This window comes from Cyprinus carpio, chromosome A21, assembly GCF_018340385.1.
Source record: "Cyprinus carpio isolate SPL01 chromosome A21, ASM1834038v1, whole genome shotgun sequence".
Lineage (NCBI taxonomy): Eukaryota > Metazoa > Chordata > Actinopteri > Cypriniformes > Cyprinidae > Cyprinus > Cyprinus carpio.
Window position 1 is genome coordinate 18,172,410 of NC_056592.1, and position 27,488 is coordinate 18,199,897.

Sequence of the window (27,488 nt, forward strand, 5' to 3'; positions counted from 1 at the left end):
CATCTCACTCATTTTATATCTACTTAATAAATATATTGACATAAAATATTGATTTGAGTTTAAATGATTTGATTAAGTGAGAGCTCTGAGAGACATGAATCTAGCAAAAGGTAGAAGACTGCTTGGCATGAACAGCAGTCAGATATAAAGTACAGCAGCCATTATGCAAAAATATTTGACCACAAAATGAAATAAGTAATCAAGTGTTCTAGAGAGCTGTGTAATAAAGAGCTATAATGTAACTACTTAAAGGACATTTGAACACATGAACACATAACATGATCCAATGTTTTTTTAGCCGTCCTGCCATTTGGAGATCTGAGGACTTCAAATGAAATAATTAACTTATTATTATTCTGAAAAAAAAGTCAAAAAGGTGCATTTTTAAACAACTTTTAACAGGAAATTAAGATGCTAGCTGTCAACACATTTTTAAGCTTTTGAGCACCCGCTTCATCACGTCTCGTTGTTTTTCAGCATATCACTCATTTTCAGCATTTTAACAACGATGTGCTGAAATCTGTTCCATTATGTTTTGTACTGTGTGTACACCCCCTCATTCCTTCACACATCTGCTTGCTCAACAGCAGCTCTAAGCTGAATTGACAGCGTAAATGCTGCACTGGCCTGACTGAACAGACATGAAATGGGATCGAACCTCTCTCGTGCACATTTGTGTGTATTTAGTGCTACAACATCAAGCAAGTGTTCTGAGGAGACCAACCCTGTTCCTCTCGTTCCTATCTAGTTCTGCTCAGCGTGATAAGTTCTGACGCTTTTGAGGCGCAGATCATCTGCCCTTCCGTGATATAATCTGTCGTTGATTGATGCTGTTCTAAACGTTGTGTCTTAAGAGTTGGGTGCTTCTTCTTTTTAGTGATCCACTGTGAAGATCGTGCTGATGATAAGTCATTCCGCTAATTGCTATGAAATTAGACTTTGCCATCGAAGCTGTAATTACTTCAAACATACTTTATATTCCTCTCAAGTTTACACCTCTTGCCCACTCAGCCTCCTTCATCTGCATCTCCTCACCTCCCTGTACGCCAGTGAAAGCCTGACATCTCTCTCTCGCTGCCGCGTTCGTGCAGCTGGTCGTAGTGCTGAAGCGGCACTTTGAAAACCCAGCGCACACAGCAGTCGTTGTAGCCGGGACGTTTATCGGATTGCGAGGTAGTGCCCTTGCGGGGACAGCGGCAGCGGTGCGGGCGAGATCCTGTCGATCAATGCGGCCCTGCATTTGCATTACAGTGCACGGTTAACTACATATCTGAGCATCGATCCCATGTGCTAAAATGCACTCTACTGAGCCAGGCGCGGGGAGCAGCGAGAGCAGGATGAGAGGAGATGGAGTGGATCTGAGAAGAGAGATGCTAGATGATTTGGTGATTTAGACTCAAAGCCAGCTGGGGTTTCAGAATCCGTGGAGATCTGATGTTAGAAATGTGGAACACTAAAATGACTGGCCCCATTTACATCTCAGTGATGCCTATTGGGTATTCCTAAAGAACTAACACTAAAGCTCAATGTATACTTAAGGTTTTAAAGGGGTCATATGACGTTGCTAAAAAAGAACATTATTTTGTCTATTTGGTGTAATGCAATGTGTTTTTATGCGGTTTTAGGTTCAAAAAACACATTATTTTTCACATAATGTACATGATTGTATATTGTGGGGATATAATTACTGATTATGATGACTTATACTGTCTTTTTATGCATTGCATTGTGTATTGCGCTGCGTAAACATAAAACCATGTCTGCATTTGTGATCAAAGAAATGACAAAAGCGCTACTCTACATTGCTCAAAACTGTGAATCCTCAGTGGCAAATTCTTTAAGTATGAAAAGTATGAAACCATACTTACAGGCTCTGAGTCAGAAGCGCCAGACTGTCCTTGAAAAGTTGGAATTGCCCCACTTTATAGAAACAGACACCGGCATTGTAGGCTACTGGTTAAGGAAACAGTCCTCATCCTCCACACATCTGAATATTTGGTTTGAACTGTTCTGGAACAGTGTTGTAAATACAACTTAACCACTGATTTCTAGTTGTGTCCTTTTTTGGAAGGCCAAACAAAGTATTTTTGCTTTCACAACAAAACACACAGCGTCTCCATGACATGGCGGCAGCGGTAACAGCGAGAATAAAAGTTACGCCTTCTTTCTTTGCGTGAACATTTGGGCAGCATTATGCAAATCTTCCCACATCGTGACGTAGACATGTGGAGGGGTGTTAGAACGAGCCGTTTAATATCTCTTTGGATTTGAGACTTTAGTCTTTGCAACTTTACAGATCTTCTTTATGCACCGAGAGCTTGTAACACTCCAAAGAGAAAGGAAAAATTGAAATCGCATCATATGACCCCTTTCAGCAAACATGTGCGTACAAAGCGTGTAACATACATTTCATCATCAGCATAGGATGCATACAGCCACATTTTTTTAACCATGATTACTCTGTATGCTCAGCTCGCATATGTGTCATAATTTGTTTTGCATTAATTTGATGGCTCTGTATATTGTTTCACAGTAGAAAAAGAAACAGAGGAGGCAGAAGAGCTATAAGCTACTGAAAATCACAACAAAAATAGATGCCCACATTGACTCAATTTTAAGTATTGCTAAAAACATCTGACAAAATAGAAAAAAATCTTTCTAACTTTCTAGTCAGTAATGACTGCAATCAGAACTGCAAAAATAATGACTGTTTTCAAACATGTTTCCAGAGCAATCAGCCCATCTGCTATTGGTTGCCATTGATTTCAATATTCAAGCCCATGTTTTTTTTGACATCACAACCAAAATGGTCTTAAAGGTACAGTAGCACAAAACAAATGCAACAAACCATGACTAACATTTTTTTTTTAATTTAAATTAAAATAAAATAAAGAAAATAATAATAGAAGAAGAATACTGACCTTTACAATATCATACAATATTTAATATATATTTTGTGGCTTCAATTTACTTTTATATGCTTTTGAAAACATTCTGGATAGAGAACTGTTATTTTTATCTTGATAATAGAAAACAGGAAGAGACTGTCAACAAGCACCAAGACTCAACTCCGTATCCCACAATGCCTCTTGACAGTTCAGACTCACTAAATTAAAGAACACTCTTGGCAGACAAGTGCCCACGCCTGCAGGACGAGGGAGGAGAAACACATTAATGAAAAAGATTTATTCATGTTTCTGAAAGTTGCCATTAACACTGTGCAGAATGTTAATGGACGAGAATTTGTGACTGCTTTCTGGGGTGAGAATTTGTTATTTATGATGTGTGTGTGTGTGTGTATTTTTTTAAGTAAGGGCGTGGCCTTTGATAGACATGCTGTTGTCTTATTGATGTGCATATATGTGTGTGCATTTAAATTGTTCAAATGCTACCAGAGAGGCATAGATACATTTAAATAAAGTAAACAAGGGACATTTTAACGTAAACCAATTAATCATGCCTCTGTTAGCAAGTGTCAATAATATTGCAGCAAGATTGAAATTCACCTTCATTAATACCACTGAACCAACAAGCAGTAAAAAATCAATTACCCAGTGAACTTCACATTCTGGATATCATATTTCACAGTTACATTTAGGCCTGTTGAATTTTTTGTATTCCAGCAAAAGGTAGATCATATTTAAAGGGATAGTTAACCCAAAAATTATATTTTAAAATATAAATAAAAATTTACTCATATCTTGTGGCATTCGAAACCTGTATGACTGATTTATTTCTGTGTAGAAATTTAGATCAGAATGTTCAAGCTGTTGTTTTCCATACAGTGAAAGTGAATAGGGACTGGAGCTTTCAAGTAATATTTTCAGTGAATAACAACTTAAAATAGTGTTTTCATCACAAAACTATTGTATGGCTTGGGAATGTACTATGTAAGTTGTTTGGATGACTTATAGATCTTGTATGGTGCTTTTTTGTTCTTTTTAGAGCTTGACAGCATCAGTCTCCATCCAGTTTCATTGTAAGATAGCAAAGCAAACATTCTTCCTAATATCTTTTTGTGTTCTACGGAAGAAAGATATGGATATTATATGAAAGAAAGTTAATTTTTCATTGAACTATTTCCTTAATATGATTTAGGAATGTGTATAGGACATGTTGGCTTCCTCTGTTCCTCCATAGCGAATAATGCACTCCTGATTAAAGCAAACTTGCTCAGCTACCTGCACAAAAATAGATCTGCTCTCACCATGAGGGCCATCCTGTGTGTGTGTGTGTGTGTGTGTGTGAGAGAGAGAGAGAGAGAGAGAGAGTGTTTGTCTACAAGTAACAAAGCCAGTGAGATTAAAATACTGAGTTTGAATCCATCCAGAGTGTTATATTTGTCTGAAAACTGTTAAAAACACAGATATAGTGTATGCCTAGTGCATGTGATTAGCTAAAATGCATAAAACATCTTCTGAAAGTGGCTGACACATACACACACACGCTGTTGTCTTGTGATCTCTAGCTTAATGGGGACTGGAGTCTTTTTCATGTTTCATTGTGTGTTACTTTTACCCACAGGCTTGCTAAGTGTGTCCCCCTCTCCGCTCCGTTTCCCCCCACGTTCCACATTCCTGCCTCATGCACACAGCTTGTTTCCTGATATTGCACATTGTTTGGCAACTTCAAAAGGATCCATTTTAAACATGTGTCCATTTAAGACTGTACAGGAATCCATAGCGTCTGGTCCGCATTACAACGGCCTGCTTAACCGTTCACATGTGGCAGCACTAATCAGAACATACATGTATTTACAGTGCAGACAGAGCACATACCTGCAGGGTGCGTAAATAAGGACACAAGCTGCTTTTGATAATCTCCGTTTAAATGCTTCACTGCAATACAGTGGTGATAGGATGAGTATTGTGTATGTTCATTTCACAATGTAAGAACACTATCGAAAATACTAGGAATAGTATTATAAAAGCATTGTTGTAGTCGTTATTTCTTGACTTGGCTTTCATAATTAAAAGTAAAACCAATGTGAAGTGTATTAAACTGATGAAAAGTGACAGTAAATAATTTTTTAATGCTAAAATAGATTTATATATCATATAAATGCTGAAGAAATGAATTCTGACAAAAGATACCATGGTTTCCTCAAAAAGTATTTAGCCATTTTCAACACTGATAATAATAAATGTTTCTTAGATATTTTACCACTGTTTTCAGCAAAGCTTATCCAAATGTTCATCAAATTCCGAAAAAGAAAAGGGAGAAGAAAACAAAAAGATCAGATGTGGTATCTTACATTTGTAAGCTATTAAATTCACTAGATTATCAAATAATTGTCAGAATAATATTACTACTAATAATAATAATTTAAATTGATTTTTTTTGTTTATGAGTTCTTAATGTATATATTCTTAAAAATATATTCTTTTCATAATGAAATTATATTTTATAGTATAGAATAAATGTAATATTTTAGTACAAATATACCAAAATAATTGTAAAGGATAGAAGTGCAGTGATCTGCTGTAGCCTTGGTAGCTTGCTTAGTTAATGCAGTGAAAAAGAGGATGCTGGCCTGGTGTGTTTAACCTTAGCAGGAAGTTGACAGGGAGGCCAAACGTGGGGTCAGCGGTTAGCTCTGCTGACAGGAGACAAACTGAAGGGTCCAAGATACTAAAGAGTGTGTGAGACACACAATGTAATTGTGCCTTGGTGCAATAATGCACTCTGAGCACTTGTGCGTTACACTCATGCATTTCAATTTAATCTGTTGTTCTTTAATTACAAGCCAACAACATTAAGTAAAGACTGTTCTGCAATGTGGACAAAACCCATTTACCTCTTCATTAAATGGTGATATGTTCTTCACTACTCCGTTTTGGCTCAGAGCACCCAGTTTCACTCTTGCCTGAATAAATAGTCATTCAACAGGCCAAACCATTAGTTTAATTGGAAAGACCTTCAAAAGAGGAATGTTTCTAGCAAAGTGACGGCCATTCGTGGCATCTTTTGATAGGACAAAAATCCACTCTCATGGCCCACTATTGATTTTCCACGTCTGCCTCGGTCTGCATCAAATTAGAGCGAATCCGGTAGGTGTTGCTCATGAAAGTGAAGTGAAATGCTCGTAATTCAGGCACTGTGTGATCTGTCGTTAGTCGCATTTCAAGTGAATGACTATAGAGCCTGTGAGTGTCTATGTGTGTTTGCACTCAACATATAATGTAATTGTAACTGAAGGAGCAGATGTAACACGTTTCAAAGCATTGTTTATTCTCAACTTTATGTCTGTACCCAACGTTAGATGTGCTCTTCAAACATTAGTGATAGCAAAGCAATGGTAATGAACGTTTATGGTAACTCAGGATACACAGGCGAGGGCAGGAAATTGATCAGATAGCCATTGCCATGGTGACCTGTTAGAGCATGAAGATAAGTGGCATATCATATCTAAACTTGATAGGGGTGAATTAAAAATGCATCTAGACAGCGCAGTGCAAAGTGCTAGCTATCACATTGAAAGGGATTTTATTCGCGATTTTACCACTGCTTTCAACAAAGCTCATTCAAATGTCCATCAAGGTCCAAAAAAAGAAGAAAATAATCAAATGATAATCAGATGTGGTGTCTTACATTTGTAAACTATTTAATTCACTACATTATCAAATAGTTGTAGTAATAATAATCGTAATAATGATAATTTCAGCAAAACCTAAATTAATTGAATTAAAATTAATTAAATTAAATTACTATATTAAAGTAAAATTAATCATACAATGATGTAAGATTTTGGTCATATTCTAATGATTTTTTATTATTTTTTTATGTATGGTTTGCACTAAAATATAGCGATCCCTTTCTGCTCATTCACATCTATTAATCTACATATTTTCAAAGGAAATTCACATTTTTATAATAATATCTTTACATTTTTTGTTAAACATATGTTGTTTTTTTCCTCACCTCTTCAAATGCTCTTGTGTCCACTGTGCATGCAGTTTGGCGTGTGACTGCATAGAGCGGATCATTTAATGTTTCACCTCCATCTCCGCAGTACAATATGAATGGAACTGTACACTGCTAAAAGGATCAAATGCATTTAATCAAGTCAAGCTGCTACAATCTGCCTAAAACAAAAACAGGGTCAGGGTGACCCTCCTGAATGAGCAAAAAGCATTGCAATTCCAAATGTGTGCGAAGGGATTAATTTAGCAATTTATCAATTCGCTGCAGCGCTTTTTGGTATAAACAATGCGCCATGCGGTATCAAATGCTTTGCAGCTGCCACTGGAAAAACTCAATAAGGTTACTGTGTCTATTGAACTTGTGTGTCTTAAGCCCCTGACCCGTGACCTTTCACCCCGGCCTTGTAAACAGTCCCTAATCCTGACCTTTTGACCGGCTCTGCACCCTAGCTTTCAGTGTGTTGAACATGAAGTCTTGTAATCTGGTCAAATCATTACAGGCAATTCACCGTGCAGAATAGAGAGGTAAGAAAGAGTCACTTCAACTTTTTGTCTTTTTATTTTAAAGATTCCACAGGTAAAAACAAACTGAAATGTACAACAAAAACAGCAGCTGTGTTTGCCATTACTTTATCGTAATAAATAAGTAGCAACAAATTTAGTTTTTACAGACTGAACTTAAATGTACACTTAAACCTGTATTTCATCAATTGATATAATGTGTATATATCAACATACTACCTTTTTAATACACTGACAACCACCAAAAACACAGAAGGTAATGAAAAATCCACTTGATGAATACTATAGAAGGTGCACAGTGTCTTTCACACAAATACAAAACACCATCAGAACACGACACTAGAATAAAGCAATAAACATTGATTGAACATAAAACCCTAAAGCACATACTGTACCTAATAAGAAAAAAAGAAGAAGAAAGGGTTATTTTGATGAAAAGCTATCAAAAGTGCCACACAGGGAATTCTGGGTTTGTCAGTGTATGGGTTTTCATTGTAAAATATAAGATGACTTGTTCTTTTTAAAAACTGTTAATTTAACAGTACTTACTGTAAAATAAAATTAAATGTCCTGTTAGATTTATTACAGTTTTTTTCACTGTTTATAGTTACGGAACTTACCTTTAATCAATCAACAGGTCTCTTGAGGTCTTTTACTATTAAAATGACAATCATTTTTTTACTGTATGCTGTTGTGGCGTTAGCAGTCATCATGGGTTAGGATCATGGGTTTTATTCCCAGGGAACATGCAAAGTGATAAATGCACTGTCAGTTGTTTTAGATAAAAGTGCATTGGAATATAAGCTCATGGTGCATTAAGAGGGCTGTTTTTGTTACTTCATAAAGCCTTTCTCTGGAAAAAATAGCTGCTATCTGCTATATTTTCTCATGAGAACTTCAGAGACATTTTAATCTGTTCCAGTCGTGTGGGGAAAAAGTACAGGGGTCAAAATAAAATGTTTCAACCAAAACAACCGGAGAAAGAAGCATCCTCAGTCTTCACACAGATGAAGCAGAGGACTTGTTAAATTTGGAAACGACTGTTTGTAGGTACAAGAGCTACCGGCTCCTAGTGTTAACATCTTCCCATGACATTTTCCCTCCCTCCTCTGTTTTGAAACAGATTAGGGTGCGGGTTATTAAATAAATGAGAGTAACCCACCCTCGCCTCCTCTCTCTCTCTCTCTCTCTCTCTCTCTCTCGGCGGTGAGTGACAGTAATCCGCGGTGAGATGTCGAGCATCAGGGATAGAAGGTTTGTTCTGCATCTTGCCGACCCCTGTTCCTCCCGCCTCCTGCACGGATTCAGCAGGCGGGTTGATAATGTCAGAGAATTTAATCCGTGTACAGCTAAGTGCCAACCCTCGCTATTGTCTGAAGGCAACCCCCCCCCCTCCCCCCCAGACTCACACATCATCCCGCCCGCCGTGGTCCACAAAGTCCTCATCGTCCACCAGTTGTGTCGGGTAGGAAGAAAGCCGATTGCTGTCAGCTTTGGCGCTGAGAGTGGCAGCATTATGGGAAGCAGAACTAATTTAATTGAGTGGGATCTGAACCTGGCAACTTGAGAGAGGATATAGGAGAAGTGTGTGTGTTTTGAGGTGAGGTGTGAGGTGATAGTGTGTGTTTGCTATCTAAATTGTTTGCTTTAAGTCGACCATTAACGTAAAATCGTGTCGTCTGCAACGAGCCCATAATCAAGTGATAGTGAGCCACATTTTGTCCTGATCATTAAGTTCATCTGAACACAGTCATGAGATTGCATTTGTTGAAAAATTACAATTCTGTCATCATGTACTCAGTTTTATGTTTGTATGAATTTCTTTCTTTTGTTGAACACAAAAGAGGATATTTTAAAAATGTGGGTAACCAAACAGTTGACAGCCACTGAAATAGAAATATACAAATAATGTCAATGGCTACTATTTTTTTTTTTTTTATGTTTTGTCTTTTCTTTTCTTTTGTATTCTTGTGGATTTTTATATTTTTTTAAGGACAATCTTTTGCTTTTCTCATCTTGTGCATATAGACTGATATATTTCCCATTTTAGAATAAAATTTTCAGGAAATATTTTATTAATATATATAATATATATATATATATTTATATATATATATATATATATTTTTTTTTTTTTTTTATTAGCTTTTATTATTTTTATTAGCTTTTATTTTATTATTTTTTTATGTTCTCTTTATTTTTTTATTTTTTTTATGAAAGTTTAATTAGTATATTATAAAGTAATAGTTAAAACATTTATAATGTTACAAAATATTTCTGTTTAAATGAATGTTGTTCTTTTTAACTTTCTGTTTATCTATTACAGTTCCCACAACAAGAATCAGCACAACTGTTTTGAATGTTGGTAATAATCAAAAAAGTTTCTTGAGCACAAATCCGCATATTAATGATTTCTGAAGGATCATGTGACACTGAAGACTGAAGTAATGATCCCTTCACAGGAATGTTTATATATATTTTTACTATTTAAAAATTGTTATAATTATTTATTTTAAATTCTAATAAAATTTCACAATAATACTGTATTTTTGATCAAGAGACTTCATCCAAAAACATTAATATGGCCCCAAACTTTTGAACAGTTGTGCAATTATACACTGATTATTTAACTATTTTAAATATATTCTAGAAATCAAATTTTGAGATTACGCATCCATGTTTGTTTTGTACTAATATTACACACAACCCTCTGGGTTTTATTTGTTATGTTTAATTATTAAATTGGTTATTATAACCCCAAACCCGTTAATAAGGAGTTTAGGATTGTTCTGTTTTAATGTCTTTAGTTGTAGAAGGCAATAAATCGTAAGAATGTGAGACCATGTTTTTATATGTATAGAGACACCCAGAATAAAGTTGTTTCAGAGGCAGAGCAAGTAAGTCAGACTTCAGAATGCTGTGCTCTGATAAATCATATCACAGAAAAGTAAAAAGGGTCAGTCATGATTTCACGTTGACTTCAAACATTCAAGTCTCGCTTTGACAGAATGAAATGCAACATTTACAGAGATGGATGGAGTGAGACTGAGAAACAGGTGGAATGGAAAAAGAGATCAAACTTACTTAGACTGATACGAGTGTGTATTAAAGCAGCATGGGTAAAACAGACCGTCGGTGTGTGTGTGAGAGAGAGAGTATACAAAGATAAGGAATCTCTCTGTCTGTTTTGTCTCACACACTGTTAACAGGCTGTTAGAGCGAGTCTCATTGCTGGGATGCTTTGAATCTATCACGTCTTAACTTAAGCGCAGTCGGGCACATTGTGTCCGCTGTCTCTGCTGCGGGTTAAAGGGAGAGCGTGCTGTTTATCAGAGAGCTGCTATTTTTAAGAGCCGTGCATTGAGTCGTATCTCAGTGAGCTGTCAAGTGACGACAACCTCTCCCTCCTCTTTCCCATCCCTCTCTCTCTCTCTGTCCGTCCATTCCCCCGTGTGGTAAATCACTGGCTCATCATATGTTCAGTGAAGAGTCAATACAGAATCACAGAGATGCAGGGCTGAGAAAAGGAAGTCAGCATGTCTAAAGAGGAACGATTAAACATTCAGCTGGAACAGGCATATGGAGGATTTTAATATGATATAATATGATGTGTGTGTGTGTGTGTGTGTATATGGAGGATTTTAATATGATATAATATGATGTGTGTGTGTGTGTGTGTGTACATTTAAATGTACTAGCTCACTATACTAGATCTTTCAGAAATGACACACACACACACACACACACACACACACAGTTGCACTTTATCAATATGATGTGTGTGTGTGTGTGTGTGTACATTTAAATGTACTAGCTCACTATACTAGATCTTTCAGAAATGTAGTTGTGAGTCAGATTAAAGCAAAAATTTGGTTTTATTAATGTTCTGCTGTTTATTTATATGTCACAAATTCCTTTCTGATTCACTTTAACATTCAAATTTATGAATATAATCTTGTAAAGGTGGGCTGTTTTTTGCTCAGAAGGTTCACGTATAAGCTGTGCACTTTGATTGCATTTTCTGCATTAATTGTGGAATGGATTTCAATATGGTAAAATGTCTTAAACAGACCAAGGGGCTGTGGACGTGTAGAACTTTCTGAATGTCGTACATACTAATTCTGTGTAAATCCGCAGAGCTTTTCCACGGAGGCCTGCTGTTTAGCAGCATGTGTCAAGGCCTTGTGTGTCATTTAGAAATAAAGATCATCTTACTGGACGTTCATATTGTTATGGATATTCATACACACACACAGGCTCCCATGTGCAATCATATGATGCGCTCGTGTCATGTGTTCCTCGGATGTGATTGATGGCTGAAGATAATGGCTCACAAACAAACTCTCCCTCCCCCCACTCGCCCGCCCACCATGAATAAGGCAACACCTCTCTATCGCTCCTCTCCTCTCGCTCTCAGAGCAGACAGCAGGGGGGAAGACATCTGACATTTATTCAATACCATCAGTAGCTCTGTAGTGGCACTGCTGAGAGAAGGAGGGAAAAATTATGATCGGCGGTTACTTAAGCTAAAAGCTACACGGTGTCAGACAGAGGCAGAAGTTAAAGAAAAAGAGTGGAGATTTCTCTTCAGGAGATGCACTGTTTTTTCTGGGCCCTTTCCCGAAACGGTTCCTTGCGCACAGCCGCACCAAGTTTTTTAATAAAAGCTTGAAGCGGAGGAATTCTCTCAGTTAATAATGCAGAACAAAAGCGACATTGTGAGGGCCGGACAGCATGTGTATTTGTGTGTATGTGTGCAAAAGAGACCATGCCACATAGACGGGACTCTGTCGTTCTGAGTGTTTGACCTTTCTCTGGTGGCGTCCCAGGAGTCGGCATTTTAGAAAAACACACCTTTGTTTACTGTCATTAGCTGATATAAGGTCATCTGTTAGGGCGGCCCCCTCAACAAACACAATTCAGAATTTAATAATCCAACTTAGGTAAAGAGACAGGCCTCTAATTTTCCTAAATTACCTTAATATACTTGAGGTGGATACTGTAGGCCTGCAAACATAGCAGCAAGCAATGTTAATTTACCAACACACAAACCTTCTTACTCTCGGTTATCGATTTTTAAAAACGCGACTAGGACTAAGTTTACCATTAAAAGAATCACCATGAAAACAAATGCTAGGAAGAAGCATGCCATATTTCTTTATTCTTATTTTGTTTAACTGCGATATGCAATCTTTATGCATAATGCCACCTACTGGCCTGTTGTGCAATCGTTTTTTTTTAATGGGACCTTTCAATAGTTAATCATAAATAGTAAAAAAAAAAAAAAGTTTTCTAACTATTAAATAGTTAGTTTGATGCTATATATATAAATACAAAAGATTGATTGAACTAAAAAAAAGTCCACTTGCAAAGATATATGGCTGTGTATATTTAGCCATTTTACTTCCACATTTATTGGAAGGTGAGATGTATCATATTTATACTTCTGTTATACTTATACTTTCTATACAATGTATAGAAAATGTCCTGTTCAATAAATAAATAGCTAAAAATGTACAAAAAATAAATAAAACTTTTGAATGCAAATGTGTGAGATGAGAATTAAAGTAACAAACATATATATATATATATATATATAAAGTCACACTTTTACATAAACACACACACACACACACACAACAACATATATATATATATTTTTGACGAATATATATATGATATATATATATATATATATATATATATATATATATATACATAACCGGCTTTCTGGAATATCCTTAGGTGCCTATTAAGCAAAGTTCCTATAAGCTACCAACGTTAATGGCAGTTTTTCCCCCATCTTTGTTTTTTTCTTGGCCACGGATTATTAAACACTCCATCCACTCTGAAATTTAACTAGCCAACCGGTAGGTGGTTGGAGACGGTTTTCCTAATTTGTTGGCGTCTCCTCGGTTGCGCCGCCCTGCATTTGGCTTGTCTCAACCCTACAGCGAAACCGCTAGTTATGGTTAACAATAGTCTTCATCTGACAATCGCAATCAAGATAATGGAACACAGTGTGAGACGAGCCTGTGGGGAAAAAACAGCCCTACCACGGCCAAAGCCTTTCCTAAATTAAAAGCATTGGCCTTTAATCTGAGAAATATTGGATGGCTTTATAAGAAAGAGCGATGACTGAACATACATACCTGAATATGTCAGGTGTGACCTTGACTGTACTGAAATGCAGTTCCATAGAAAGACAATACAAGCTTTATTGACTACATCTGTGGTGTGATATCACAGAAAATAGATGAAACTTTGAAGAAGTTTCCTACTTCAGTTTGTAAAATTTGTTAATAGAAATTAAAGAAGTGAAGTTACAATTAATTTTTTTGAATATAAGTATTAATTTCTTTAAAAAGAAATCACACGTATATATATATATATATATATATATATATGTGTGTGTGTGTGTGTGTGTGTGTGTGTGTGTGTGTGTGTGTGTGTGTGTGTGTGTATTATATATATATATATATAAGCAAACTTACATTTGATTTTTTAAAAATAAATTAATACTTTTATTCAACAAATTTGTTAATAGAAGTGTAAGAAGTGAAGTTACAATAAATTTTTGTTGGATAGAATTATTAATTATTATTATTTTAAATCATATATATAACTTGCATATGATTTAAAAAAAAATAATGAATACTTCTATTCAACAAAACTTCATTGAATTAATAAAAAAGTGACAGTAAAGACGTTTATATTGTTACAAAAGATTTTGAAATCAAATAAATGCTATTCTTTTGAACTTTTTTATTCATTTCCACAAAAATATTAAATGTTTCTTGAGCATCAGTGAAACTGAAAACTGGAGTAATGATACTGAAAATTCAGCTTTGATCACAGGAATGCATTACATTTTAAAAATATTCACACAGAAAGCAGTTATTATAAATTGTAATAATATTTCACAATATTATAGTATTCATTGTATTTTTGATCAAGTAAATGCAGTTTTGGTGAGCATGAGAGACTTTAAGTCATGAAATAACATATTGAAGATATGTGAATGTTTCTCTATTAACTATCAGTAAAGGGTGAATGATTTTGCTTGTGTCTGCCACATGTACTTGTGGTCTGCTCGAGTGTACGCTAATTAGTTCAGTTGTATAACACTGAGAGCAAAGTGCAGAATGAAATCAGCTGCAGTTGTCTGACTGTGAGAATAGAGCTTTACATGTGACAGTCTGAGACCGGACAGCTTCACGCACAGTGTGTGTGTGTGTGTGTGTGTGTGTGTGTGTGTGTGTGTGAACGTTTGCAAGAGAAAGGATTTCAGTAGTATTGGTTGAATGCATGGACATATGGAGACTGACTCCTCTTGGGCATCAGCGGGTACCAGGAGCCCCATCATCCTCTCTGTCTGTCTCTCTCCCTCATGCTGTCTCTCTCTCGCTGTCTGTCTCTCTGAACTGGCACACTGGTAGCTCCTCTCCCTGGGATACTCAAGCCTTTCAAACATGAGTAATTGATGAATTGTATGCAATATGCAAATGTGAATGCATAAATCTCCTGACTGACAGCTTAATTTATGTGAGCCTTTAAGAATGCAGGATTAGATTTTAATTAAATATCTTCAAAGGCACCCTGACTCGTACATTTTTCTCTTGCCTCAGCTGCCGTCTTTGTTGTTGTTAAAACTGGTTTCCATTATAGTTTTGGAAATCTGATTTTGTTTTCCCTCTCTGTCCTCCCGCACCCCCCTCCGGCCACGGTCCAACTCTTGGCCTTTGCTTCTTCTTGGGCTAAATATTATTTTACAAACAGTTCTCTCTAAACGAGAAGATTAAAACAAAGTTTGATCCTGCAAACAAACTCTTAAGCCACGCCCACTCCACAGAAAGGGGTGTGGTTTGATTTACCTACCTCTGAACTTCCGTGTGGCCCCGCCCCCATCTTTTCAGCCACATTGTCTCAAGACAAGCAGGTGTCGCCTGTTCATGAATATTGAATAAGGCCGTTTAAAAGATGACAAGGGCACATTTACGAATCCGGGAGAGAATAAAAAGTGCTTAGTAACCCAGTTTTCCCCCGGTCCCCAGCAGAGCGCGATGCTGTTGCCGGGGATTTGAGCAGAGTGATTGGTTGCGACGAGCGCACTGACAGGGTTTTCTTCTCCGGCGTGTGGAACGTGCAGTAACGTGTGAATGACTTTTCACTGCCATCTGTTCCTCCAGCCCAATGGGATACGGAAAAGAGAGGAGAGTGTGTGTGTGTGTGTGTGTGTGTGTGTGTGTGTGTGTGTGTGTGTGTGTGATACTCACTGCTCTTCACTGTCTGTCGTGGCTGTAGGGAAGGCACATGGGCATCATGCCTGCGAGTGGGAAAGGGAGATGAAAAATATTCCCATATCAGGGAATTCTCAGGGTGTAAGAGGCTCCATTACAGTCAGATTGACTGAAGAACTGAGCAGTTCACAGGGTGCCGGTTCAATATACTGACAAGCAGCCTTCAATAGACCTGCATTACAACCGGTTAATGGAGACAAAGTCTGGACACTCTGATTAGGAGTCTTCGTACTGTTTCTGCCTTTCTTATAAATCCTATTTTTACAGTAAGAACCCAAGAACTTGGATACTGTCACCTCCACATTGTTGGATGCTTAGCTTAATTATGGCAGCAAAAACTAGGCTATAAAATGTATAAAACTGTTGAAATTTTTATACATGAAACCACTTAAATTGTCGTAAAACTGCCCAATTATATTTTCGGGAAATGTTTGCATTTCACACAATACTCGTACTGCTACCATTCATGTATCATCACCAAAATACCCAAAAAATTCTAAATTTGATTCATATTGGTGTCTGTTCAATTGGAGAATATATCTTTCCAGATAATCACAGTTTTCATAATCAAAAATGATAATTATACAATACTAGAGTGTATACTTAGGCAACTGATTATTAAAGCTAATTCTCAATTTTTTCTTTGCACGGCAAGTATTTGAGTTTTGATTAATGGCCTTCCATTTACACATAAAGTGCGCTATCAATAAAAAATCTCATTATAAAAGCCATATGATGCATGAACTACTATAAAACCATGCAACATTACATTTTTAAATCATTGGATGTTTCCCTTTTTTTAATGACAAAACATTGGTAAGTGCAGCACAAAATCAACACAAGTACTCAAGTGGTCCAAAATGTGCTGATCGGGTTTTGCTCTAATGCTTTGTGACCTTTATACACTAAAAGAACCCGGTTTAAAGCATATGCATAACCATATAATATCATCTTATTAGGCATAATTATTGTAAGATTATGGAATAACTTTTTGCTTTTTTTATCTGGAAATTTAATCAATTAATCTCAAAAAATATATGAAAGGGATGATATGATGCAATTTCAGTTTTTCTTTTCTCTCTGGAGTGTTACAAGCTCTTGGTGCATGAAGAAGATCTGCAAAGTTGCAAAGACTAAAGTCTCAAATCCAAAGAGATATTCTTTATAAAAGTTAAGAGTCAACCACATCTACCTAAAATGGCTCGTTCTAACACGCCCCACTTGACTACGTCATGATGTGGGAAGATTTGTATAACGCCGCCCAAATGTTCACGCAAAGAAAGAATGCGTAACTTTTATTCTCGCTGTTGCCGCAAGCGCCATGTTGTGGAGACGCTGTGTGTTTCGTTGTGAAAGCGAAACTACTTTGTTTGGCCTTCCAAAAGAGAACACAACTAGAAATCAGTGGTTAAGTTGTAATTACAACACTGTTCCAGAACAGTTTAAACCAAATATTCAGATGTGTGGAGGATGAGGACTGTTTCCTGAACCAGTAGCCTGCAATGCTTCTGTGCACAAAGGTTGTTTCTATAAAGTGGGGCAATTCCAACTTTGCAGAGACAGTCTGGTGCTTCTGACTCACATCCTGTAAGTACGTTTACATATTTAAAGAATTTGCCACTGATGATTCAAACGTGAGTCTTGAGCAGTGTAGAGTAGTGCTTGTTGTTTGTCGTTGGATACAACTGGATACAACAACTGCCTCGTTTGTAATGGGTTCTTGTCTCATTGCGCCGGGACACACGGCATCACAGTATGGTAAGGGGTGTAACACTTCCGTCACATGCTTGTGGTTTTTAGCCAATCATAACGCACTGGATAGCTGGCCAATCAGCATACAACTCACTTTTCAGAATGATGAGCTTTGTAAAAATCTACGTGTTTCAGAAAGGCGGGGTATAGAGGAGAAATGATGTACATTATGTGGAAAATAATGTGTTTATTTCAGTACTATATCCTTGTTCGTAGTAATCATACTAAGTCCCATATTTCCACACAATCAGAATTCTAGTACTCTTTCTGGAACATTGTGTTGAGTACATGACGGCTGTACCTTTCCAAAAGCACTCTTGGAAATGAAAGGATGGGTTTTATATAAGGGAAGCACCTGTCACGAGTGAGGAAAGAACTGCTCGGCCTCTAACAATACGCAGTCAAAGTGGAGCTAAATAAGAAAATAGCTTTAAGAGTCCCGCGGGAGTCAAGTGCCTGTTCATGCACAATCGCCTGACTGCAGATTTCTAACGACTCCAGCATGTTGGCTTTTTTTCTATCTTGTACCTCGGGCACGCCTCGATTAGGAATGCTCGAAAGGAGCAAGTGAGTCAGATGCTCCAAATGAGGGAAGAAGGAACTCTTCTTGTTCTTCAGCACACATACAGTATGTTGATGTAGAGCTTAACAGGAAATGGTTTTCCATCTCGCTTTAAGCACGACCGGAAACGTCTGCTTAAGTTTTTTTTCAACAGATGTGCGATTTCAAGTTAGTAGCTGACCGTCATCAAAGGCGGGATCTTTTGACATTAAGCTGATTTTTCTTTCTGCACCACAGTGACCCCGCAGAATCATTTGCTGCCCCACCATGCTGTTTTCTAATTTGCTTTCCTCCGAGGAAATGGAGTTGTGTTATCGGAACACTGAGGTAATTGATTGTTTTCCAACGTGGCTTTTGTCAGAATTATGTAAAAACCAACTCTGAAACAAACTCAGGCCTTTGCACACAAAGGTCTTTGTGGATTATTTTTAATACAATAAGTTATAAGAAGTTTCTTTCTCACCTGTGGCCTAGTGGTTAGGTGTTGGGAGACACCAGTTTGAATCCGCCCTGTGTCATGTCTCGATCCCACCTCTACATTATCTGTCAATAAAATCAGTAAAAAGTCATATAAAGTGAGTTTTTCAATGAAACATTTTCTCGGAGTAAAAAGACAAACAAAACAAGGCTAAAAATTAGTGTGTCGAACTCTCCCTGAATCAAAGACTCCTTTCATTTTATCCGCACTAGAGAGGAATTGTGGTCTGGCAAACTGTGCTGACGTGTTTTTTTTACAGTACGGTAAACTCCATCGACTGCTCTCCACTTACAGGCACTACAACGGCTAAAGTGAGTCATGTTGATTGCCTCTCTTTTCCACCACGCTCCACTGTCCGTAGTTTTTAATTGGATTAGTAATGTGACGTTCCAAAGTGATTCCCATTTGCCCACGGACCATGACAAGCTTGTCAACAGATCAGCAAGTCAAACTGGGATATCTTGAGGCAGGAAAGGGAGGAAGGTCAGTACGGTACCTAACGGACAGAACTGGAAGCTGAAGGGGTCGTTTGAAGTTTACCATCGATCCATTTTGCTTCTAGTAAATTTTCTGTTCATTGGAATTGTTTGACTACAGTATAGTCTGAAATGTAATTACTTAAAAATACATATAAGTGCACTACTGAGGTCTTAGAGAATGAAGATCTGAGAGTGATGGAAGTACAGTTTAGCCCAGGAGCTGAAACTGAATACATACCATACATACATTACACACACACACACACACACACACACACACACACACACACACACACAAAAAACATTAAAAGTTAATTGTACTAATTATACTTTTTTTCTAACAATTTTCAGAAAAAAGTCAGAACTGCGAGATATAAACTCAAAATTCTGATTAAAAATTTGAGAAATAATAGAATAATAATTTTCTTGCAATTCTGCAGTTGTGAGATGTTAAACTTGCAATTGTGAGAAAAAAGTCAGAATTGTGATATAAAAATTCTGAGATATTGTGAGAAATTAAAAACACTGACCTATTTTTTTTTTTATTCCATGGTGAAAAAAACTATTGTGAGAAGTAAACTCGAAATTGTGAGAAAAAATAAATAAAAATAAAACATTTCCACAAATTTGCAATGAACAAAACTTATTATTATTTTTTTTAATGTTATGAACTAATGACATCAAAGTTTTTATGTTTATGTTAACAATACGGATGATATTTAATTTGTTCTCTGCAATAAGTAGCAAACTTGCATTTGGGCTTAAAAAATACATCACATTATGGATATAAACTGGTTGCAAATACTGTTTTGTGTTGACTTCAGTTGTCTACTTTGGCTATATGTGCATGCATTGTATGCTGCTATGAATTACTTGTGAAACTTCTATGTAATACTCTCTGAAACTGCAGTGTAATACTATTAAGAACAAATTGACCACTGTGCTGTTCTTCCTCTTTGCTTTACTACGATCTGTTTAGTGGTGATTCTTCTCTGGTTTGTGTTTGTTAGCACTGCAGTATTAATAGAACGGTGAAAAACACTTGCTGCTTGATGTACTTGGACAAGATCCAATGATATGCAGCAGTAGAATTAGCATTTTGCTTTTCTGGCTTATTTTGCTCTGCCAGCACCCTTGCACAGGTTTCGAACTGTCATGTACCTGTCTCTTTGATAGGCCGTCTCACAATGAAGTGTGGGAGATAAGTGTGTGTGTGATTGTGTTTTTTGTTGAATAATTTGTCTGGCGTGTTGTATGTTAGCAGAACGGGATTCTAAAGCTGTGCTTGTTCATGTATCTATCATGATAGGGGATGATGGGTAACCATATCTATGTTTGTTTGATGTCTGTGTAAAATAGAATCCCGTAGAATATATGGATATATAATATACATTTGCAGCATTTGTAGTAACGCTGGTGATTAAGAAAAGGGGAAAAATATATGTGCCAATTTCTTATAAATTTGCTCTTTGTATTCTTGTTGGTCTCATACAGGTAAAAAAAATAAAATAAAAATACAGTTTTCAGGGCAGAAGTTTTGTTTTGTTTGGTTATGCAAATAGCATAAATTTCTATTAATAAATGTTATCAAGTTTTTAGGGAGTCACACAACATGGCATTTTACAACCAGATCTAACCTTACCTTCTCATGAAAAAATGTCAAATTTTGATATTGGTTGTACCACAATCTAACAAAAACAACAAACAATCAAAAATGTAAAAAAAAAAAAAAATACTATTACAAAATAATATTATTACTATTAAGAAAAAAAAAGGTTTTTTTTTCCCTAAGGAATAATAGTAGACAATTATACATATTAATAACTAAATTATTAATTATAACTATTTAACATTTTCTTGTCAAGAATTTCCTTTTTAAATGAGGCTTTTTTCTTCTTTATCAAAAATTTAAATTATTCAGAAAAAAAGCTTTATATTGTGAGTGATATATCATATCATGTCATCATGTGTATTCAAGAATTTCCTTTTCTATTTTTTTTTTTTTTTTAATGAATGAGGGTCATGTCATTGACCTATATTTGTTTGTTCACCAATCAAAACACAGCTCTCAATCATGTGACCATGTGACCTACTGTACATGATCAAGTAAAAATGTAGATGTGAATGTATTTCATGGCATATTAAACCCCTGTTGTCGTTTTTTTCTGTGCAGTTCTCGGCCCGGTCGTCCTCCCAAGCGTTCTCTCGGTGTGGCGATGCAGGACAGCTCTCGTCTGCTTCCTCACAGCGTTCACGGGCTGCTGTCTCCCGGTCTGCTCTCCCCGACAGGTAAGACACCCACCTGCAAGACCTAAAAATACCAGCCTCACCTGTCAGTGAACGACACGTGCTCAGACGGACGCCAGTGTGTAAAACCACGTATATGAACATTTTGTCTCACTTATGCTTGATTTTTCTTTATTCTCTGAAATCTGGATTTTTTTTTTTAATTTTATCTATGCTGTCCCATCTCTCTCACTCTCCTTTCTCTCTTCCTCCCACTCTTCCACCTTCTGCAAATCAGCTCATATTGATTTCCCCCTCTGTCCTTCACTGGCCACCACTGCGTCTCAAACAGAGGTTAAACTATTGGATTTCTGTAGCCTCTTTGCTTTTTTCCTGTGCACGCATTTGCTTTCTCTCTTTCTCTCTTGTCATCCCTCTTTCATCTATCCTTCCTTTGGAATACAATCTGTTTCAGAGGAATTGTTTGATCACTTTTAGACCAAATCCCAAACCACTGGACATCACCTGCGTGTTTGTTTGTGTATTTATATTTACGAGTAAACCGTGTGTGTTGTTTAGCGCCGTGTTTGGATACGTTAACGTCATGTCCGCTCTCCTCTCCCCTTCTTGCCTTTTAGCTTCAGTTCTCTAAATTGCTGATGGTAGTGGCAATTTAGCTCTCACAATGGCCAGCGCGTGTATCGATCTGCGCCGCGCGGAGTAGCCGGAGCAGTCCGTTAGCCGGCCCCGCTGATTGATTTTAGATGACTCTGTTGTTATTTCTGCTGGCCGCACCGGGGGGAAGGAGCTCTTTAAAATGTGCGTCCACATTTCTCTCAGTCCCTCTGCTCATCTCGCCGTCCCCAACGCCAACAAAAGTCTGACTTTGTAGGATGTGATGCGATTTGAGAGCAATGTGAGTTAATAGGGACACTGACATTATGGGCCTCATTCATGAAACGTGAGCATGAATTTCTGTGTGAATCGTTCATAAAACCATTCTTACCTAACATGAAAAATCATAAAACTTTTTTTTTTTTGTTATGTGATTTGTTTGTAAATTACTCATTCATGAAACGTGAGCATGAATTTTTATTTTTAGCAATGATATTTAATGTAGACTATACACTGCTGCTCATAATTTTGGAATCATTAAACGTTTTTATTTTTGTGTTTATTATTATTTTTTGTGTTTATTATTTATTATTATTATTATTATTTTTTTTTTATTTTTTGTGCTCACCAAGGCTGCATCTATTTGATTAAAATGTCCAGTAAAAGAAGTAATATTGTAGAATATTATTATGTTTTATATTTTTTTTTTTATTTTTTGTTTTTTTTTATATTTTTTGTTATTTTATTTGTTCCTGTAATCAAAATCATTACATATGGTCTTTAGTGTATCATTTCTTATTTTTTTTTAAGAATTTTTTTGTTATATTATAAATGACTTTGCTTGCTGAATAATATAATATATATTATAAATAAATTATATTATATTATATTATATTATATTATATTATATTATATTATATTATATTATATTATATATTTTTTGTAGTCACAGTTTCCACAAAAACATTAAGAAAATAATAACAATGTTTCTTGAGCAGCAAATCAGCATATTAGAATGATCTGAAGGATAATTTGCTGAAAATTCAATATTTCATCACAGGAATAAATTACATTGATCAAATAGATGCAGCCCTGTTGAATATAAAAGACTAATTTCAAAAACAAAACAACAACAACAACTGAGTTGTGCCTGATAGTGTAACTTTTAAGTATGTATTTCTTCTAGATGGTAGTTACTGGTATCATTTACCATTTTAAACATGTTAAATGAACTAAAGTGTTTGTTTTGGACTCTATCCGGTTGTGTTCCAGACCCCTCGGGTCTTTCTGCTGTAATTCCATGCAGCACTAAAAGAACGGACATCCACATGTATGTCAGGATGCCTCCGTCTATCCTCCGTGAGAGCAGTATCAACATATTGTGAAACTTGAGGAGCTGAACTTACTCTGAATGTTTGTACTGAACAATCACTCGTTTCCACTTGCATTTCTCCAGTTACTTGCATGTATTCCAGTAAGAATAGACAGCGCACTCTAAAGTGATAAAGTCAAGCTGCTTCATCTAAAATGTAAATCATCTACACTTTTACATACATTTTAAAATAGACGTATCACCCTTCCACTGAGATACAGCATTCATGGTAATATACCGCCTGAAAATATTAACTCGTAAATGAGCCACAATTATCAAAGACGACTAAATTTGTGATCTTTCACAGCAAATTACTAGATTTGTGACTTTTTAATGAGGTAAAAATGAATGTAATTAGTATTGGTTGTAATATTAATCTAGTATGAATTCTAATTACAGTTGTCCTTATTATAGTCAGTAATTATACAAGTGTGTATTTATAATGAATTCATGTTGTAATAAAATGAAATAACAAATCTTATGATATATACTGTACATCATTTTAATGTTTCATTTTTTATTTCAATTGTTTATTTTATAATTGTATCTATACATGTATTATTTCATTATGATATATATCTGTTAGAATCTGTTAAAGATTCTATTTTGCATGTGTGGCCATACATCAGTGCATTAGATTTACATCTGAGGCACCGTAACTATTGTCACATTCTAGCAGCATTACTAACACATCAGCAGATTCTGATCAAACTTGTCATTTAATTATTAGCAGCAATTTGTGCTGTTATTTCCTGCTAACGCCATAATTAGGCAGAACAAAGTGGCGCTCGGCTGATACGGCGCTCAGTGGAGGATATCAATGCTCATCCTCACCCTCAGAAAGAGAAAAAACGGTGTCTCTGGAGAAATTAAGTGTTTTTATCTCCTCTCGAAGCCCTGTTTTTGCAGTCAGGATGGAGCGTCTGAATGCAGTAGGGGGTGCTGGGAAACCAGGTGTTGTTGTGGGGTTTGTTTTTGCGTTTGGTTTCCTGGATTGCTGTTGACAGAAACATTATAAGCCTGTGGCACTTGAGCGGAGGAGAGAGAGACATTAGAATAACTTGTGTTGTTTGTGCTTTGGGCATGATACCTGAAACTGTGCGGCTTATTGACAAGAGGTGTGCTTTTACTTCTGAAAACTTAATGATTTTCACCTGGTGGACTATTAAAAACGTCAAAATCCCATAGACTTTTAAAGAGAAACCCTTTGAAGAATTGACCAAAGCCATATCTAGAGATCAGAATATCAGTTTAAGAGACTTATTCCTGGGTCAGTGAGTTAAGATCAAATCATTTCAACTCATCCATTGTTTTCTTTGTAAAAAAGCAAAAAACAAGGTTACGATGAAGCACTTACAATAGAAGTAAATGGGGATTTGGAGGATTTATAAGCAGAAAAATGAAGATTATAATTTAGTAAAAGCACTCACATTTATACTTCCATTAAAAGTTGTGTATTGTTTGAGCTGTAAAGTTGTTATCGTCACTTTTATGGCCTTTTTAGGGTAACTGTTGGTATTGTCATGGCAATGAATTTGCAAAACTGAATATAAATTCACTCAGAAAATGTTAAAATCATGTATACTGTTAATGTCTTGTGGCTATTTTATTGAAACAGTGAGTATTTTAACATTTACAGAGAAGCCCCAATCACTTCCACTGTAAATGCATCACTGTAACCATTTGTTTTCTTTGTTTGTTTTAAAGAGAGACAATTAAAAATCACTTCTTATGTAGAGACAATACGAATATAATTTTTGTCGACTGCTTAACTTGTATTGAACTGAAATATTGCTTTTAAAGTTGTGCTCTTTTGTTTTGAGCCAATAAGCCACACCCTAGCAACGCCCTGCCAACCAAAAACACTTTTTGTTTCAGAAAATGTGAAGAAAAAAAATCTAATAATCTTCATGTAGTTGACTGAACACAGGGTATTTGACAACTCACTGCCTGTTCGGGGTTCGAGTCTGGGCCCACCGCTGATAACAGATAACTGATGGGCGGCACTGATACAAAAATGTCAGTGAAAGGACACTTGAACACTCTCTCAAACTCACACATTCCCACACACACACACACACACATGTCCCCGGCCTTCCATCTCATACATACACACTTGTAGAAGGCGACACAAACCTGTCTACAAACACACACACACACACACACAAAAAAACAAAAAAAAAAAAAATGCATATATTTTTTTTTTTTTTGTTTGTGGGTGTTGCAGGCCTAGCTGGTGACTTTGGTGTTTGATGTGTGACTTTTGGGATTTGTTTATCAGTTTCTCCATCTGTTTATCCCCCCTTCTGTTGCCCCCCTCCCTAAACTCACTCACACACACACATGTGCAGAAACACACAGCGCACTCAGTGCAGGAGTATTTAAGACTGCCGCTGGCTCCGTCATGCACCTGTAAGCACTCTCGCACACACAAGACATCTTCTTTTCAAGCACCTACAGTCTCATTGTTTGATGTTGTTTCTGTTAGAATTTTTTGGCTAGTCAAGAAGATTTTTTTATTTTATTTTTTTTGGATGAAAATGGTGGGTTACCTCAAAAAGTAGTCAGACTTAAGGTCATCTGGTCAGACTTAAGGTCAATATGAATTCGCAGTTTGTTACCCATGCTACTTCGGTAATGTCATAGGTTTTCTAAACAAAGATATGATGGCATAACTTGAAGCTGTCTTAGTTTGTTATGGTTGGTATTTAGGTAATGTCATAGGTTACTTGGTGATAATTTATTGGTGATCGTACTCAAAATATTTTACATAAACCAGTCAAGTTTTACTCTGTGGCCTCTTCCCTTGTCTGTATTAGAGCTGGTCACTTGCATTGCACTCTGACTGGAGGGGTTAACTGTGTGTGTGTGTGTGTGTGTGTGTGTGTGTGTGTGTGTGTGTGTGTGTGTGTATGTGTGTGTAGAAAAAGAGCTAGGATAAATAAAACATGGAGATCTGTTTAGTGACATATGGGCCAGTGCATCCCGTCTCCTGCATCCTAATGAACGCTAAGCCTTTCAAACTGTGTGAGACCAAAGCTTTGTGCTGCCAGGAATATAGATATCAGTAAGAACCAGTGAGCCTTTATGTTTGGCTAAACCTGTGATTCACGAGAACGCGTGTGTAGGCCTATAGCAACAACAAACTTAATTTTGCACTTTTGTTAGGTTTGTAAAATGTCGTTAAGGAGTCATGTGTTAACACGCACATCTTGAGGTGGCACAGTCGTGCGGATATAACATATGGCAGTCAATTGACAAGTCAGCTGAAAAAAAAAATCCACAGTTGAACACAAATTAAGCTCGTAATTTGCAAATTGTTTTTTTGGTGTCGGAGAAAGAGAGTGAGAAACCTCTCACAGTCTCAATGTCATTAGCACACCTGTGACTTTTTGACATCTTTTTTTTTTTTTTTTATGTCTGAGGTGGGTTATGTCTGTCTGTTTAGTAATTTTTTTTTAACCCTTTTAATCCCCCGGGTTACATTTGTGACCAAAATTCAAAGTTTGAAGGGTATGGAAGTAGTTGTTGATGTATTTAATGCAGAGTTGTTAACTGTAAGTGAAAGTGTAGACTCTCTTGATCATACTGTATATCACAGCTTAATATGCAGAGACACCAAGAAGTTAAATTTACCAGAAATTCACTGTAATTCAGTAATAATGTTTCAGGCCTTACAGGAGACATGCTGGTGCCTGTATGTTTTACATTTCATAACTATATAAATAAAGTGAATATATCAATATACTTTGAACGGCTGAAATATTTTTTTTTTCTGGATTAAAATAAACTGATAACTAGTATAATAATGCAGAAAGTACAATAGAAACCAAATATCAAATTAAATGTCATCAAACTTTGTCTGGCAAAAAACAGACTTTATATCAATATGACACATAATTGATAACAAAAATAAGAATATCAAATTTATTGTCATATGTGTTTGTTTGGAATGGGACTTGGTTTATTTTTATATTTATTTATTGTACATTATTACTTTACATTAATTATTACATTAGTATTATCCTGTTGAATATAATATAGATTTTCCACTGTGGACTACAAGGTAATGCATACTTTTGTACTTCATCAGTTTTACAGTATTTTACAATAAAATTGCCTACAATTACATTTACTGCCCATTAAATGTAATATATTTTTTTTCACTATATGGTGAGGTAATTTAGGTCTTTTTAATTTTTTTTAATAAAATTTAAAATTGAACTGTATAGTTTAACTGTAATTGAAAACTAGTAATG

The 27,488-nt window shown here is 36.2% G+C and overlaps 1 protein-coding gene across 4 annotated transcripts in view; it reads left to right on the top strand.

The window, feature by feature from the left end:
* The window catches only part of LOC109046199 (dachshund homolog 2-like), a 133,177-nt gene that overhangs the window by 39,535 nt on the left and 66,154 nt on the right, over positions 1-27,488 (top strand). For all 4 annotated transcript variants that reach the window (XM_042711163.1, XM_042711164.1, XM_042711160.1 and 1 more), the window contains exon 2: positions 21,190-21,305. In XM_042711163.1, the coding sequence (XP_042567097.1) occupies positions 21,190-21,305 (116 nt within the window). The remainder of the gene's footprint in view (positions 1-21,189; positions 21,306-27,488) is intronic.